This window comes from Photinus pyralis, unplaced genomic scaffold (genome assembly GCF_008802855.1).
Source record: "Photinus pyralis isolate 1611_PpyrPB1 unplaced genomic scaffold, Ppyr1.3 Ppyr1.4_LG4, whole genome shotgun sequence".
NCBI lineage: Eukaryota > Metazoa > Arthropoda > Insecta > Coleoptera > Lampyridae > Photinus > Photinus pyralis.
Window position 1 is genome coordinate 1,656,581 of NW_022170511.1, and position 15,284 is coordinate 1,671,864.

At 34.7% G+C, this 15,284-nt stretch overlaps 1 protein-coding gene across 2 annotated transcripts in view; it reads left to right on the plus strand.

Moving 5' to 3' along the window:
• LOC116169594 (POU domain protein 2-like) overlaps nucleotides 1–15,284 on the plus strand; it is a 95,622-nt gene that overhangs the window by 59,441 nt on the left and 20,897 nt on the right. For both annotated transcript variants that reach the window (XM_031485735.1, XM_031485736.1), the window contains exon 3: nucleotides 486–596. In XM_031485735.1, coding sequence (XP_031341595.1) covers nucleotides 486–596 — 111 coding nt within the window. The remainder of the gene's footprint in view (nucleotides 1–485; nucleotides 597–15,284) is intronic.

The window sequence follows — 15,284 nt, forward strand, 5'->3', positions numbered from 1 at the left end:
GATGAATCACAATTGATGTAAATGTGTAAGCGGTGTATCAGTTACCTACAGAAACCAAAAAAAAGAGCATCGACGCTAATGACTTCAAATTTACGTATAATTAGCGGAAACAAACGCGAAATGTGTAACCGTTATAATTTGTGCGCAATTTAAGATAATATTTGAGTTTGGAAGATTTCCGTTAAGCGAGCACTTCCTTAAATTCACCGAGAACATCATACATTAGCAGAATTTAGATCAAATATTAGCGAGTTAGCAATTCTGTTGTGTCTGTGTAGTAGGAAGCTGCGTGTCCAGGTGGTGAACGGGGCAAGGGCGGATATTGATTAGTGCGACCCTAGTTAGCGCGCTGCCACCCCCATTCCATCCCAAGCAAGCAAAACTAAAGGCGATAGACAATCAACGCGGAATCCAATTTCCCTTCGCCCCGCCGCTGTCACGTTTGCATATACATAGCGTACATTTTCTCTTTTTTTTGTTTTCAGGAAAGCTATGGCTAAACGACCCGGAGATTAATTGGCGAACGAGAGACGTGCAGCTACCTTCCTCGGAGGACTCGAAAATCGCATTACAGACGCGCCTAGGCCTTTCGCCCCGTAAGTATAATTTTCCGTTTTATGATTGATATCGGGCCCGAAACATGCCCCATTGACAGATTATTAGGAGAAGGCAAATTTGCGCTGACTCACCCCGTTTCTGTATGCCCAATCTGTCACATGTTGCGTTATGCCAATTTACATCTTGCGAAAACGCCGCCGCGTAATTTGATCAGGAAGTCTATTTGTGTCCTTTTTTTTGCGTGAAAGACAAGAAAATAAAAGGCCTCTCGAAGTTGGAGTATAATGCAATTTAAATAAAGAGAAAGTGGCATTTCGAACTAAAAGGGTGGGGACCGCGACAAGAGGGGCAATCTGGATCCGGGCAGAAACAAATGGACCAGGGCAGACGTGTGAATTCGATAAAGATTGACTGTTTTACTGCCTAACTTACCATATACTTAAAACAAAAAGGGATTTTTGATCGCGTCGCCCTATTACGCTAGCAGTTTAGATTTGTTTACGCATTAGAAAATGGACATCATATAGAAAGGGAGTGTTTTAGGGTTGGACCTTTTAATTATCAGAAGGGGAAAAGGAAATATGTCCTTTAGGTATCGAAGAAGAGTGCCTTCATTAGTTTTTTATTGCGCTTCCATCTGTTCGACGAACGTTTTCCATTAATATATAAGGCACCGGCCGCCATAAATTTTATTATTAAAAGCGTTTGATCAAAATTGAATATTAAGATGCGAAATTTTATCACGTACCCGATCGTAACCGGTTGCGAGATGCGACATATTTTTTTTTCTCTATAGATACCATAAACATGTAGTAATACAAGAATGACACGTCCTCTCATCAAGTTTATGCCCTCGTTCTTCTTGATGTTAACATGACTCTCTTTTCGGAATACGCGATCCTTGCTCCATATTGGTACTGCGACGACGGCGAAGCGAACCCTTAAAGCCCGCTCGTATATAACTGAGGGAGCTTTTAGGGGAACCAATTCCTCCACCTACGGCAAATGACCGTCCGTCCGGTAGCACCTTGCCATGATAGTCCCTATTGATATACGGCCCCGGCAGGTCATACATTCCATAAAACATATATTGAAATGTCACTAGATGAGCGCCGCATGTAACTGAATATGACTTAGATAAACGGCAAGAGGACACCCATAAATTTATATCGTGAAACGTGTCTCAATTCATTCGCTCGTTTTCTTTTTATACTTATTACACCCTCACCTCTTCGTTTCTTCGCCCGGTGCGTATTCAAAAACTCCACATATAAGTTTAACGAGTTCGCAAAACTGCCCTATACGCAAAGGAAAGTATATTTACACAGTATATCAATAGGAGGGTCTCCGGAGAACGCAGCTGACCGCTGCACCCTGTGGAATTGCAAAATATATACATACACGAACCCCGCAATTCACCTATACAACCTTTCTCCTCCTTTTCCCAATAATCAATTTAACGCACAATACCTGCACTTGAAAATTGCCACCGGACCAAAAAAGAATTATACAATAAATTAAATTTTATATACTTTGAAAAGGTCGTAAATAATGATTTTATATCAAATTGCTATTAACGGAGTTATTAGAAAAAATATTGTCTAATATCTTTGGCTGTAAATAACAAAGAACGGCTCCCTAAATGTCTAAAAGTTTACTAATTAAATTAATTAATGTTCGAAAGTTTCATATTTTCCTGCACATATATGAAAGCCGTAATGTGTTTCGGATATAAATTGACAGTTATTAATAATGATATTTCGCTCTTTTGTATTGATACAATTTCGAACGGGAAAAGGTTAATAAAGAAATTTGAGAAAAATTCGTCCAGCTATAACGTGGGCAAGCTTTTATTTTTGTATCAAATATGTTATTAAAACCAACCGAATTTACACCATCAGATCCAATCTTACGAGTAGAACGCAGTTTTGGCACTCCAAAACTAAAAGTACATTAGTAGGAGTAGGGGGTGGGTTTTGGAAACGAATCCCCTAATTTCCTGCAGAAAAATCAAATTTTCGTAACGCCACGAGTTATAATTGCCGATGACAATTTAATCTAGGGTTAAAAAGCGATTTATTTGCATCCATCACCTGAAAACCTCTCCAATCACGGCGACCACTGAAAGAAGTGAGGATCAAAACGCTGTTTAAAGAAAACAAATGAATTAAAGTTAAAATAGGGGATCAGTGCGTACCAGTGGTAAATAGACTTAAGTTATTAGTTTTGAATTTTCCAATTCTGTTTTTAGTAGGTAGTAGAGACGCAAGGGATCAACTGATAAAGTTTTGGAAGTTTTACCTTTTTGTCCGTCCGTCTGTTTGTCGGTCTATATTGCTTTGAAACAGTTTATTTGTTATTATATTCGTGAATGTACACTAATCAGAAATAGGAAACGTGCTCTTTAAGTATTTTTAAACCACAAAATGTCTTAATTAACTTTCAATCAAGTTAAAATTACGATTATTCTTTTCTTAAAGATTCAAACCTTTAATTTTACATAAATGGAAAAATACACTTCATATACGACGGATCTTTTGCAGGTCTACTTAAATTGTATCAATTTTGCTTCAATTTTAGCGATAAAAAAAACTACCAGAACTCGCGTTGCTATATTTTACGTTTCAAACATAAAACACCGGTCATGATGGTTATCCAAAAATCGAATCTGGTTCAAACTTAATTATGGGTGCCGCACCAGTAGCAACGCCCGGGATACTATCGACTCTATTTCGATTAAGACGCGAATTAATTAACAACTCTAATTTTCAGACTACACATCGAATAGCCTAGTAGTGAAAAACCCGAATCGTCCCAAAATCTCCCTCAAAGCCAGTTCCTACTATTATTTTTACTAAGTACTGTCCGTTTGTAATATCACGTGTAATACCCAAGTCCGCCATGTTTTTTTTAATTGCGCCAATTGGAATTGAAAGAGGTTATCCTTAAGCACCAAAATTCCAATGACACGTCTCTCATGAGAAAGTGAGTGACTTAATGCCGAGCCAGCAACTGCAAGCTAATAGCAGTAATTAAAAAGACGAAATCTTAATATACAGAGTGGGCCATTAGTGTGTGAGTGGAAGATTGTGGGTTTATTAACGCGCATATTTAAAATTTATTGTCCAGGCATGTGGAAGGACCCTTAAGGCTACAAACTAAAAATATGTTCAACGAAATTGCAATTGTTATACAGGGTGATTTATATCAAAGTTGCATTTTTTAATGGAACCCTCTGTATATTATTTCAGATTTGGATTTCTTGGTCAATTTTAGTGTGACTTTATGTATTACACATGATATCTAAAATTAGTCGTTTAGCCGCAATTCGTCGTTTTTTCAAAAAGTAGATTGTCCAGTAAAAATTGAATATCGCGGTTATCATAAAACTTAGAAGGCCGTGACTGTGCAGTGGTACTAATCGGCTAAATTTAAATTTCTTTTGTATTAAAAGAAATCACTCCGTCAATTTTCAAAATTTCAATCAAAGGTAACTTGATTTTTTAAATGGAGCTGCCAAGTTTTTTTTTCTATTTCGGTGTCACAATAAGAATTTTGTGCAACTGTTTTCGGCAAAAACAGTGTTTCAATGGGTTCCATTGTAACATTGCTTTTGGTAACTTTTCATCTCTAAGTTGGCAGTTCGCCAAGACGTGAACGTCAAATCATCAGATGTGAAATCAAATCCACCATAAATAAATTTATCTACGAGTAAAAAATTACACATTCACGGAACTTAAAATTTGTCAACGTAAATGGTGTTACCAACTTAAGACATATTAATTTCCTGTAGTTTTTGATAATTACTTTTTAATTAAATTAAAGCCCCGAAATAGAAAAAATAGTATGAAAAACACGTGTTACAATGCTTTATTATAATACTCCTATCTTGTGGACACTCGTGGCTACGCTTCGCGTCGCCACTCGTGCCACAAGATAGTCGTATTACAATAGGTCACATTGTAACACTTGTCTTCCAATATACTATTATCGCAACAAATCTAGGATTTTATTACCTTTTTAACAATATAAGCATGCCGATATTTATCTTTTACATATTTTGTGTAATTCAATAATTTTTAATGATTCAGTGTTTTTAGATTTCCAAAGCCTCTCAGTAATTAATAGGCCGTTAAAACTTATAAACAATTGAATTTATAAAAAAAAATGCCCCAAATAAACTAAAACAAAAACTTAAAAAAATCAAAATAAAAAGATTAAATAAAAATAAGAGAAAAATAATTATTTCAATAAATGTTCAAAACCACACCTCCCAGGAAATTGTTGGTTCAGCCATTCCTTAACGTTTATAGCAAAATGAGGTAGGACACCATCGTGCTGAAACCACATTTCTTTTACGATGTGCACAAAACATATTTTGAAGAAGAGCAAAAAAAAAGTACTTACTTAAAAATTTAAAGTAAAGAGCACAACACTCAACAACAGAATTGTAAATGCTAATAAACTAAACTGACAGATGTTATTTCATTTTATTTTGTGTTAATATTTTCTAATATGGCTTTGGTGGCTTACTATTCAAATTGATTTTTTTATAAGTTCACGCATTGGTTTAAATGCAAATTCATTATTTTATCTTTTAAAATGGGCTACGACAAACAAAAGTTTTGTTTTGTTGAGAGCAAATGTTTTATCATTTGAATTCGTGTTCTTAATTTTTAACGGCCTACTGATTACTGAGAGGCTTTAAAAATCGCAAAAACACTGAATTATTAGAAATTGTTGAATTACAAAAAATAGGTAAGAGATACATACAGACATGCTTATATCGTTAGAGAGGTAATAAAATTTTACATTTCATGCAATAAAAAAAACTTCGTAGTTCCATTTAAAAAAATCAAGTATCCTCTAATTGAAATGTTGAAAGTTGGCGGAGTGATTTCTTTTAACACACAAAAAAAAGTTTAGCTGTTCAGCGTATGTTAGTACAGTTCATGATTAGTGCCACTGCAAAGTCACGGCCTTCTAAGTTTTATGATAACTACGATATTCAATGTTTACTGGACATCTACTTTTTGAAAAAACGACGAATTGCAGCTAAACTACTCATTTTAGATATCATGTATCACACTAAAATTGACCAAAGAATCGAAATATACAGAGGCTTCCATTAAAAAAAATGCAACTTTGATATTAATCACCCTGTATATCAATTGCAATTTCGTTGAAAATATTTTTAGGTTGTAGCCTTAAGGTTCCTTCAACATTCACCCACAATGAATTTTAAATATGCGCGTTAATAAACCCACAATGGTCCACCCACACACTAATGTCCCACCCTGTATAAAACAAAGTCCTGTATGTTACTTTATCACTTATAAGTCAACAGCGGGTGGACCGATTTTCATGATGTTTGATTTGTTGGATTCGTCTCCGACCCTAATAGTAGAGTAACTATTAAATATAGAAAAAAACACGAAAAAATATAAAGAAAATAATTATAAAAGTAAATAGGGGAACTAATGACAACAACCATCAAATCAAATGTGTTCAGTCCCATCAAAACTGTTAACAGAGATAGGTATAATCTCACTGGGCACAATTTAAATCCTCGGATGCCTTGGGTATTAATACATGTCGTTTCAGTACGCATTGTGGTGATTTGTTGCAATCACACTGTATACACTTTAAATATTTGAAACTATTATCTTGTGTTGCACTGTGCACATTTTAAATCCTGTGAAGACTCGTGTCGTGTAAGGGGTGCCGTTTCAGAAGAAAATTTGTTTACACTTTAAGTCTTTTAAAGTATTGCGTATTAACCGGCAAGGGTTTATTGGTCATTATTAGTACACCTTCTAATTCGTAGGTAACGAACACAAATTAAAGAGAAAAACGACGGCCATCTTGAAATTGTGATCACGTGATTTACGGTTAATCGAAATATCATTTTTTAATTGGACGGTTTGGTAAGATTAAAAACATTTGATTTGACGGTATCAATTTATCAAGATGTACCTAATTCAACAACTAACAACGACCATGCAAATATATGGCAAAATGGAAAAAGAAAACATAAGTCATCGGGATTTTCGACATCAAACCATTCGAAATTGATATATCTTTTAGAAAACTTTTGAAAACAAAAGGATAGGCGTGAACGAAATGAAGAGCCCTTTCCAATTGTGTGTCTGTCATGCCACGCAACGTTCATTTTAAAATTATTGAAGGGGTGGCAACCCTGCTTAGGGAGTTGGCGACATGGGTGTAAATTTCGTAAGTAAAAGATGTCCCTCTTGCAACCAAAAACGATTTGTTTTTGCGTTTTTTCCAAAAAATATTTCCTTGCGAGTTATATACAGTCTGCTTCGTGTTCGTTGGGCTACCCTGTATATAGGTTTTGAAAAGGTTTCATTCGATATACTTATATTTTCTTTTAAAAAAGTGTTCAAAATTTCGATTAGAAAACTTGTTAGATGCAGTAAAAGGAATATCACCAGATTGTTGAAAGAGAGGTTGTTTTCATAATGGAAAAGTGAAAGATCTGGACGACACGTATCAGTTTATAAGTCAGAAAGTCGGAAAATTGAAAGAGTGATGATAATAATAACGGAGGTATACAAGGTGGAGCATCTAAAACTATCCACTTTTATGAGGAGGGGGGAGGGGATTTACCAATGATATTCATTTCAATCTCCAAATCTATTGATATATTATTGAAATAGGTGGAAAAGTCGGTTGAGGTGGGGGGGGGGGGCTGATTTAATTACTTTGATGACTTTGATGACAGTTGATGGGGAAAAGTGAGTCAGATTGAGATACTAGGTGACTATTGATGATGGTTCGAAATCGTTCTTCGGCTAATTATTCATTGCTTTTTTAACTGCCCTCGTATAAATTATACAGTTGCCTACAGTGTCCAAAAATGTAAAAATTTACAGCGAATCATTATATTTTGAAATGTATGGTCCACGAACTTATAAATTAAGATGAACTGCTAATGATGAATTAACAAATGACAAAACTTGAGTACTAGGAAAATTCCCCTAGAAAGTAACTAAAATGTGCACATCATGGCGGCGCCCATGCTAGGGCCATTTCTACCTCTATGCAACTGTTTGATCAGCAGTCCATCTTAATTTATAAGTTCGTGGTATGGTCACTTCTGATTAAACCGCAAAGATACTACTTAGGATATTTATTTACTCACAATGTCACTCAGGAAAATTTCCATATCGGCAATTTTACAGGGGTAGATCTAGTTTGGTTCACACGCCGCATATTAAAATCATTTTTATTCTTAAAAAGAGGTAAAGTTAAGGTGCCGAAAGAGTAGGGGGGGAGGGGGGGGGGATACGCACACACTACCGCAGTATTGTGTAAAGAGAAACAAATGATCACCGATCATTATACTCCCCTCGGTGGTAATATATTTAGCAGGGGCTGGAACCGGAATCGAAAAGAACCGGAATCTTTAGTGAAGAAGTTATGATAAAGGGAACCGATACCAATACCGTTAATATTAGTGCTATTTTTCGGTTCTCTCCCTCTCGAGCTCCCTCTCTAGTTGGTAGAGTATAGACGCTGCGCATTGTAAGAAGAAGTGTTGATGTTAAAAACCTTTCTGATGGGGTAAATCAATTGGTTTTAAAACTATTACTTTTTGGAAGTTTTAATAACAGATCAGTATTAATGTCTAGCAATCCAAGGGCAATTTTGACACATGTCGACGTACCCCATCAGACTTTTACTCTGCCTAGGTTTGTGCCGAACTCGCCTTCGCCTCGCTCGGCACTGGGTTTAAAACTATCAGCATTTCGTGCAATAGTGACGGTTTGAAAGCCAGTGCCGAGCCAGCCGAAGGCGAGTTCGGCACAAACCTAGACAGAGTAAAGGTCTGTTGGGGTAAATCAATTGACTTTTTTGAAATTTTAATCACAGATCAGTATTAATTCCTAGCAATCCAAGGGCAATTTTGACACAAGAGGTACATCAGAGTTTTACTCTGTCTAGGTAAACACAAACTATTCTCTATATGCGTTACTCTAAGCTACCTATTAATATCATTAATGTTTATAATTTTTAACTCAATATTATTTTCCACTCGACATTACTTAAATTAGACTTTATGCGTAATTATGAAACTGGCGCTAAGTATTGAAGTGAACGAATAAAGCTTCCTTTTACGCTCTAGGCAGTCAGGCAGCAAATAGAAGCGTAAGGATTGAAATTCTGACACAAATAAGAGCAGAATCCTCTTACTAAGCTTATCTACTTAAAATTTTATGATTACAGCTCAATTAAAAAATTTCCCTTTTATTTATTTACATGAACACTAATAATAAACAGGTAGGTACCTACAATCGTATCTAATCTCGACAAATAAAGGTGCTCGATAACTCGGCGGCGAATTAATAATTTACAAACTATTTTAAATGTCATTTATTAGGCAAGATTTTTCCGTTAATTTCCAGTTTTCCTTTGCGATAAGAAATGTAGGGTCTTTAGTCGAGAACAGCTTTTTTTTAAAGCGAAATGCTTTGAATTCTGAAATCTAAAGGACTGCATAAGAAAGCATTACACAAACAATGCATACCAGAGAACGGACTTCGGTCAAAAGCTTTTCTTGTGAAGACTCAGAAACCCCTTAGCATTTAAAGTGATTTTAAATCAAACGATTTACATTACCAAAGAAAATTTCTTTTACATTGCGGCACGAGAGAGACGATTTTCGCTTATTAAAAGCTCCGAGAGAAGGTCGGTCGAAAACAAGAACAATCTGTTCGAATGATCGACTATTGAATATCAAATAAGACGTCCTAAATATTATCGCAACTACCGAGGGAAGGGCTCTTGTAAACCAAGCGGCACCCTCTTTTTATATACATATAAAAGGTTGTTTAAAAAGATGTAAATTAGACCTCTTGCCAAAGGGTCGTTCGCAAGGAATTTAAAGTATTCGCGTAGGGATTCAAACACTTGATATCTCCCAAGTGGATTATTGTGACTTACCACGGTTTAGACACGCGTGGCCGATTGACACGATCCAGGTGAATTGAAGAACAGGTAATTTAAACTTACCCTTTTTAAATGTCTCCTCTACTAGCTTATCTACTTAAAATTTTAGAAGGGCCCGTATCCTTATCGAGCGAAAGTTAAATGCTACCCTTTTCGATTAAGTCTTTAACGATTCACGGTCTATATTTATTTAACGCAATTTTATGAATTCCTTTTAATAGAAATCGAACTCGATGGAATTTAAATACACGATTATTAGCAGTGTGTACTTCACCCCTTCACAAGTTAATATTACTACTTAGCACCCCGTATAAAGTTCATGCAAAATTGTTCGAATATTAGCTAGATCCGGTAAAACTGACAATATTCTTAACTTTCAGAAATGTAATTCGTGTCCGTTTTCCACATAATCTACTCAGGTCGTTATTGAACACCCTGTAGTTGTAGAGTCTTTCTGTACCTATCAAAAATACCGAATATGCGAATTCTGAGATCTCGCAGCACTAGCAGGGATTGTAAAACAATTGTTTAATATGTTTGCCACCGACTTCACAAGTAATGAATATGGTAATGAATAATTGAAAATAAAAACAAATTCTTAATTCTTTACAAACTTTAATTTTGAGGTAATGAATACTGAAATACTTACACCCTTTGGCGCTGACAACGTTTAGAAAATATCTTAAACGTCGTCTAGTATAAAAACAGTCCCCTCAATTACGCCCTCTGCAAAACTGGTCGCCTGTGAGGTGTACACAAACTATGCCATTATATTTTCATCTAGCCCATGCGAAGAAAAAGACATAAGTTTTGCAATGGGCGGCTACCTGCGTGATTGACGTGACTGTTTTTATACTAGACGACGTCTAGTAGCTATAGCGGATTGCCAACAAAACCGATTGATTACATTTCTAATTGTAAATTTGTATCATTTTTTGTTCAGTTGAAGTAACGACTTTGCATAGCCTTTTACGCGTGCCTTTTCTAATTTTATAATTTTTTTCCAAAATTCTCTAATTTTTATTCCTGTTTGATTCCTTTGATGCGGTTGGAAATATCTTGCACCTTTTATTTATAGCTCCAAACATACTGTGGTAATTAATAAAGCATTTTTTGAAAATATTTCGGAAATTGCTTAAGTTTTCTGTTCAGAGGCTTGACATTTAGAACGTAGGTTCGCTAGAAGGTGTAATCTGAATGAACTTTTCGAAGGGAAAAATGGAAACCGAGTACGCCGGGACTTTTGAGCCGTGAACATCATTAAACAAACGATAATTTAGTATGCATTAGTCAAGTTAGTAAAACTAATTTTTCCAAGCCTCTTTGACTAAAAATTGACTGTTTGAATGTAGTCATTGTACGCTAGTTAAATGTAAATATTTTAAGATTGAAATGTCAAAAGTTGACACATGAAATGTCATTATATTCAAAATGCATGATCCATCGACATATGTAATTACTACCTGCCCCGATGAGGTCTAATTACACGGGAGCGATGTAAATAAATCAAACTACGTTTAGTCTAGGCTATTTATAGACTCCTCAAATTGCGACCATTTGCAAATAATTTATACGCGGAAAACTGTTCTAATCTGTCTAATTAAAATCTTAGGTACCTATATAATATAGATACAAGGAGCCCAATTGAAAAGTTATTATCATTTCCGGTGAAACTGAAGGCTACAAAAAACGATTGAATATTTACCCCCACACATAGTTGCCAAATTTCCTTCAATTCAAACCAAAAAGTCACAGGTTGTGTTGTGGCGGTTTTTACATCCCGTATAAATGTCACAACACAAAATGCTGGAATACAAAAAGTATTCCTCAAATCAAAAGAATCAGGAAGTTTAGATGGAAAATGTGTGTTTTTCCATACCTTGTAAAATAAGGGGAGAAGGTAGGGTTTTGCGCGAATGGCATACGTCCCAAACAACCGTGCGCATGCGAACACCTAGTGTATACGCGATATGATTGACTGTACTAGAAGCTGGGCTGAAGAAATATCTCAATTACTAAGTTGGCATTGCACAGTCTGCGCATGCAATTTTTTCCTGGCTCAGGTGCCAAAGCTATAAGTTATCCGAATTCGAAAAGAACAAACCAAATATATTAAAAACAGTAGGACAGACGGACGGACACGGAAAGTGGTTGCAGAAATTCCCGCAGGAATGGTATCTCCGAAGGAATCTTAAAGTCGGAGGCCCTTAAGTGTTCATAAATGCACTTTAAACTAAAGGTTCTTAAAGACTAAATTCTTGTAGACTTTTCAGACAATGAAATTTTTTCTAAATGCTCTTAAAGATTATTTAAGAGAAATCACTTGATCACCATTATAAGAGTTTAATGCACTTAAACTCTAAACTCCAAGAAATCCTATTTAAAGTTCTTTAAAGACCTCTGAAAAGCCCTCAAACGCCCTCTAAAGACTAGAAATTTTCAAAAATCTCCTTCTAATAACTCTTGAAAGTTCTTAAGATTTCTTGCAGACTCTTATTGAAGCCGGAAAGCTTTCAAAAACTTAAAGTATCTAGAAAGCCATTGAAACACCTGGTGGATAGATTTGTACATTTTTAAATGCTATTAAATACTCTTTAGATATCTTTTAAAGACGTTTAAACCCTTAAAGATTCAAAAACACCATTAAATAATATTAAATTCTTTTAAGGCCTAGCCCGTGTGGCCCAATTAAGTTGAAGTTCGACTGCGGCGCTAAGGGTCCCTGGTTCGAATCCGAGTTTGGGTATGGATAATTTGTAAATGTATAGTGGGTTGGATTGGTAAAGCAGCCTTGTCGGAAACCCAGCCCCCTCAAAAATAAAGGCCAAAAATAAAATAAAATAAGTACATACTCTCCAGGCAGGTGCCAAACTAAACGTTTACGATCGACGAACAAGCCGCACGAAATGCGTTAAAAAGTGTTCATTGTACTTTTGTCTTATCCCGTATCCCGCAACTATAATTGAAATGAAATAATCAAATAATGCAATTTTTTATCTCAAAAATTTGAGGGAGATTTGCAAAAAACGACTGTCAAACTCTTAGAAAAAGACCTTTAAAGGATGTTTGAAGACAATTCATTTAAAGGTTTTCAAAAAGGTCTCTGTCAAAATTCCTCGAGAGTTCCCAAAAAGCATTTTTATGGCGGAAAGGTTTTCTGGGAATATTTAAAAGAAATTCCTAAATGAAAATTCCTTAAAAACTTGTATGCAGGTCGGATAGACAACTTCTAAGGGTTTTTTAGAGACCAAAACAGCCTTAAAGATTCTAAGGTTAGTTTTTCAAGATTTTCTACAAATATTTTGAGAAACCAAGAAGGAGTTTAGCACGGGTGATTCTCTAGAAAGTCGGACACATTTTAAGCAAAAAAAACTTCCTATGAACGTATGTCCTAAACGTTTTAATTTTTGAGATACAGGGTAGTAAAGTTTTTTAATAATAATAGTGATAATATTGTAGATATCTTTATGAAATTTGGTACATGTCTTCTATTTTCTATTTTCTGATGTGCAAAAGTTTTTATTTTTCATACCAGTGGCGTCCGTACGGCTTTTGCATTGAAAATTTTTGGGAAAAAAATACTACACCACTGCTTTCTCTTAAAATAAAATTTTTTTTTAAATCTTCATTCATTTAATTCATTTAATCTTCTGATTTTTCTTTGCCTGACGCATGGTTTTCGCTTAAGAAAATAAAAATCGTTTTACTACTACGATTTTTATTTTTTTAAGCGAAAAACATGCGTCAGGCAAAGAAAAATCAAAAGACTAAATGAATGAGGAATAAAAATCGTAGTAGTAAAACGATTTTTATAACCAGTACATCAAATAGGCTCAAAAATGAATGAGGATATATCTAATGTTTATTGTTTTTTTTTTTCATTTCATGTTCTATACTTCTACATAGTAAATTAAAAACTGTTTTTCAGCTGTTTTCAATGGTTTTATTGTTTTCAGTTAAACACCTGCTTATATATATAAGTCACCCATTAACAAAGCTGCAGAAACATCTTTAAGCACAACAAGCTCTTAACCATATACGGATTATACATCTATGAATGTATAATATTTCAATTTAAAAATTCTCAATACTTTAGAACTAATTCCCTAAACCATCAGTACCTTACGAGAAATAAAATAAATTATGGAATACCTGAATACCACTTGTCATTGTTTAGAAGGGGCACCTACTACAATTCAATGAAATTCTTTAACCATCTCCCAGAAAGTATTAAACTGATAAACATGGAACCCTATTCCATTAACGAATTTTTAGAATAGTAGGTAAATGTAATACATTAGGACGTATTTCTTCTTATGCATTGAAAAGACTTCATTTGTATATAGTAAGAAATAAAGAAGTATTATTATACAGGGTGGTGACTTGCATCACGCATCATAGGGATTTCAATGTAAAATTGATAGCATGCCATTATTGGCTCCCCAAATTATTTTAGAGCAAAAATGTATTAAGGTTTTTTGTAAAAAAAAAATTTTTACGTCAATCAACCGTATTAGTTTTCTGTAATCTGTGATGCCATGGAATGTCTGCTATAAAACAAATCAAATTCTATCAAAAAGTATTATATTTAGAACAGCGAATTCAACATAAAGAAAGACCAAATTACTAAAAACGGTTTTCTAATATAACAATTTACAATTAATGTTCGAATAAGTCACCCATTAACTGCAAGACAGTAACCAAGTCGATCATAAATTTCGAACTGCTGCTAATTGATAACTGGATATGTTTTTGTTTTAGAAAATTCCATGGCATCGCAGATTATTGAAAAAGATGCGGATTTTATTTTCCCAGTTTTCCGTCTTTTATGAAAAAAATTGAAAACTAATACGGTTGATTGACGTAAAAAATTGTTTTCTACAAAAAACCTTAATACATTTTTGCTCTAAAATAATTTGGGGAGCCAGTAATGGCATGCTATGAATTTTACATTGAAATTTTCTTTTGTTTTTTGCTTTTCTAGTGTCCCTTGTAACGGGCGATCAAAAATCAGTTGCTATCGAGAAGCCTTTGGAAGTTTAAGTTTCCTATGTAAACAAAAATTCCAAAGGTAACGCGACAGCAACTAATGTGGAGAATTTAACCAAAATTCTGTAAAAATGGTAAAAAAAATCGAAATCGGGCAAGTTAGGACCGGTAGAAAATGATTTATAGACGGAAAACCGATTTGAATAACTAATTCCGTAAAACAGTATCTAAAATTGAATGAAAAGAAGTTGTCACAGACCGCTTTAAGAAAAAAAAACATGTTTTGATCGATTTTGCCTTGTACGATCCAAAATCGAGATCGTCGAGCTACAAAATAAGTGGCGATTAACAGGATTAAGGAAGTTTTTTTCTTCCTATTGAGCAAAAGTTTACTCTGACCTTTATTTTGAGGGAAAAGAGACGTACTGGTGCAGTAATGTAATCAAAAGGGTACACAATGATGTGCAATTTACCACAAACTAGTGTGAATCCTTTAAAATTCCTTGAAAACTTCAATATTCCTGGAAACCTAAATTTCTCATTTAGGGAAATAACGTACAATGAAATACGAGAAATTATTTCAAAACTAAAAAACACCTTGAGTAGGGACCCATACAACCTCAATTTAAAAATCGTCAAAACGGTGCAAAATATAATAATTTATCCCCTTTGTAAACTCATCAACCAGTCTGTGAACGAAGGCATATTTCCTGATTGCCTAAAAATTGCAAAAGTGGTTCCAGTCCATAAAACAGGTCCCA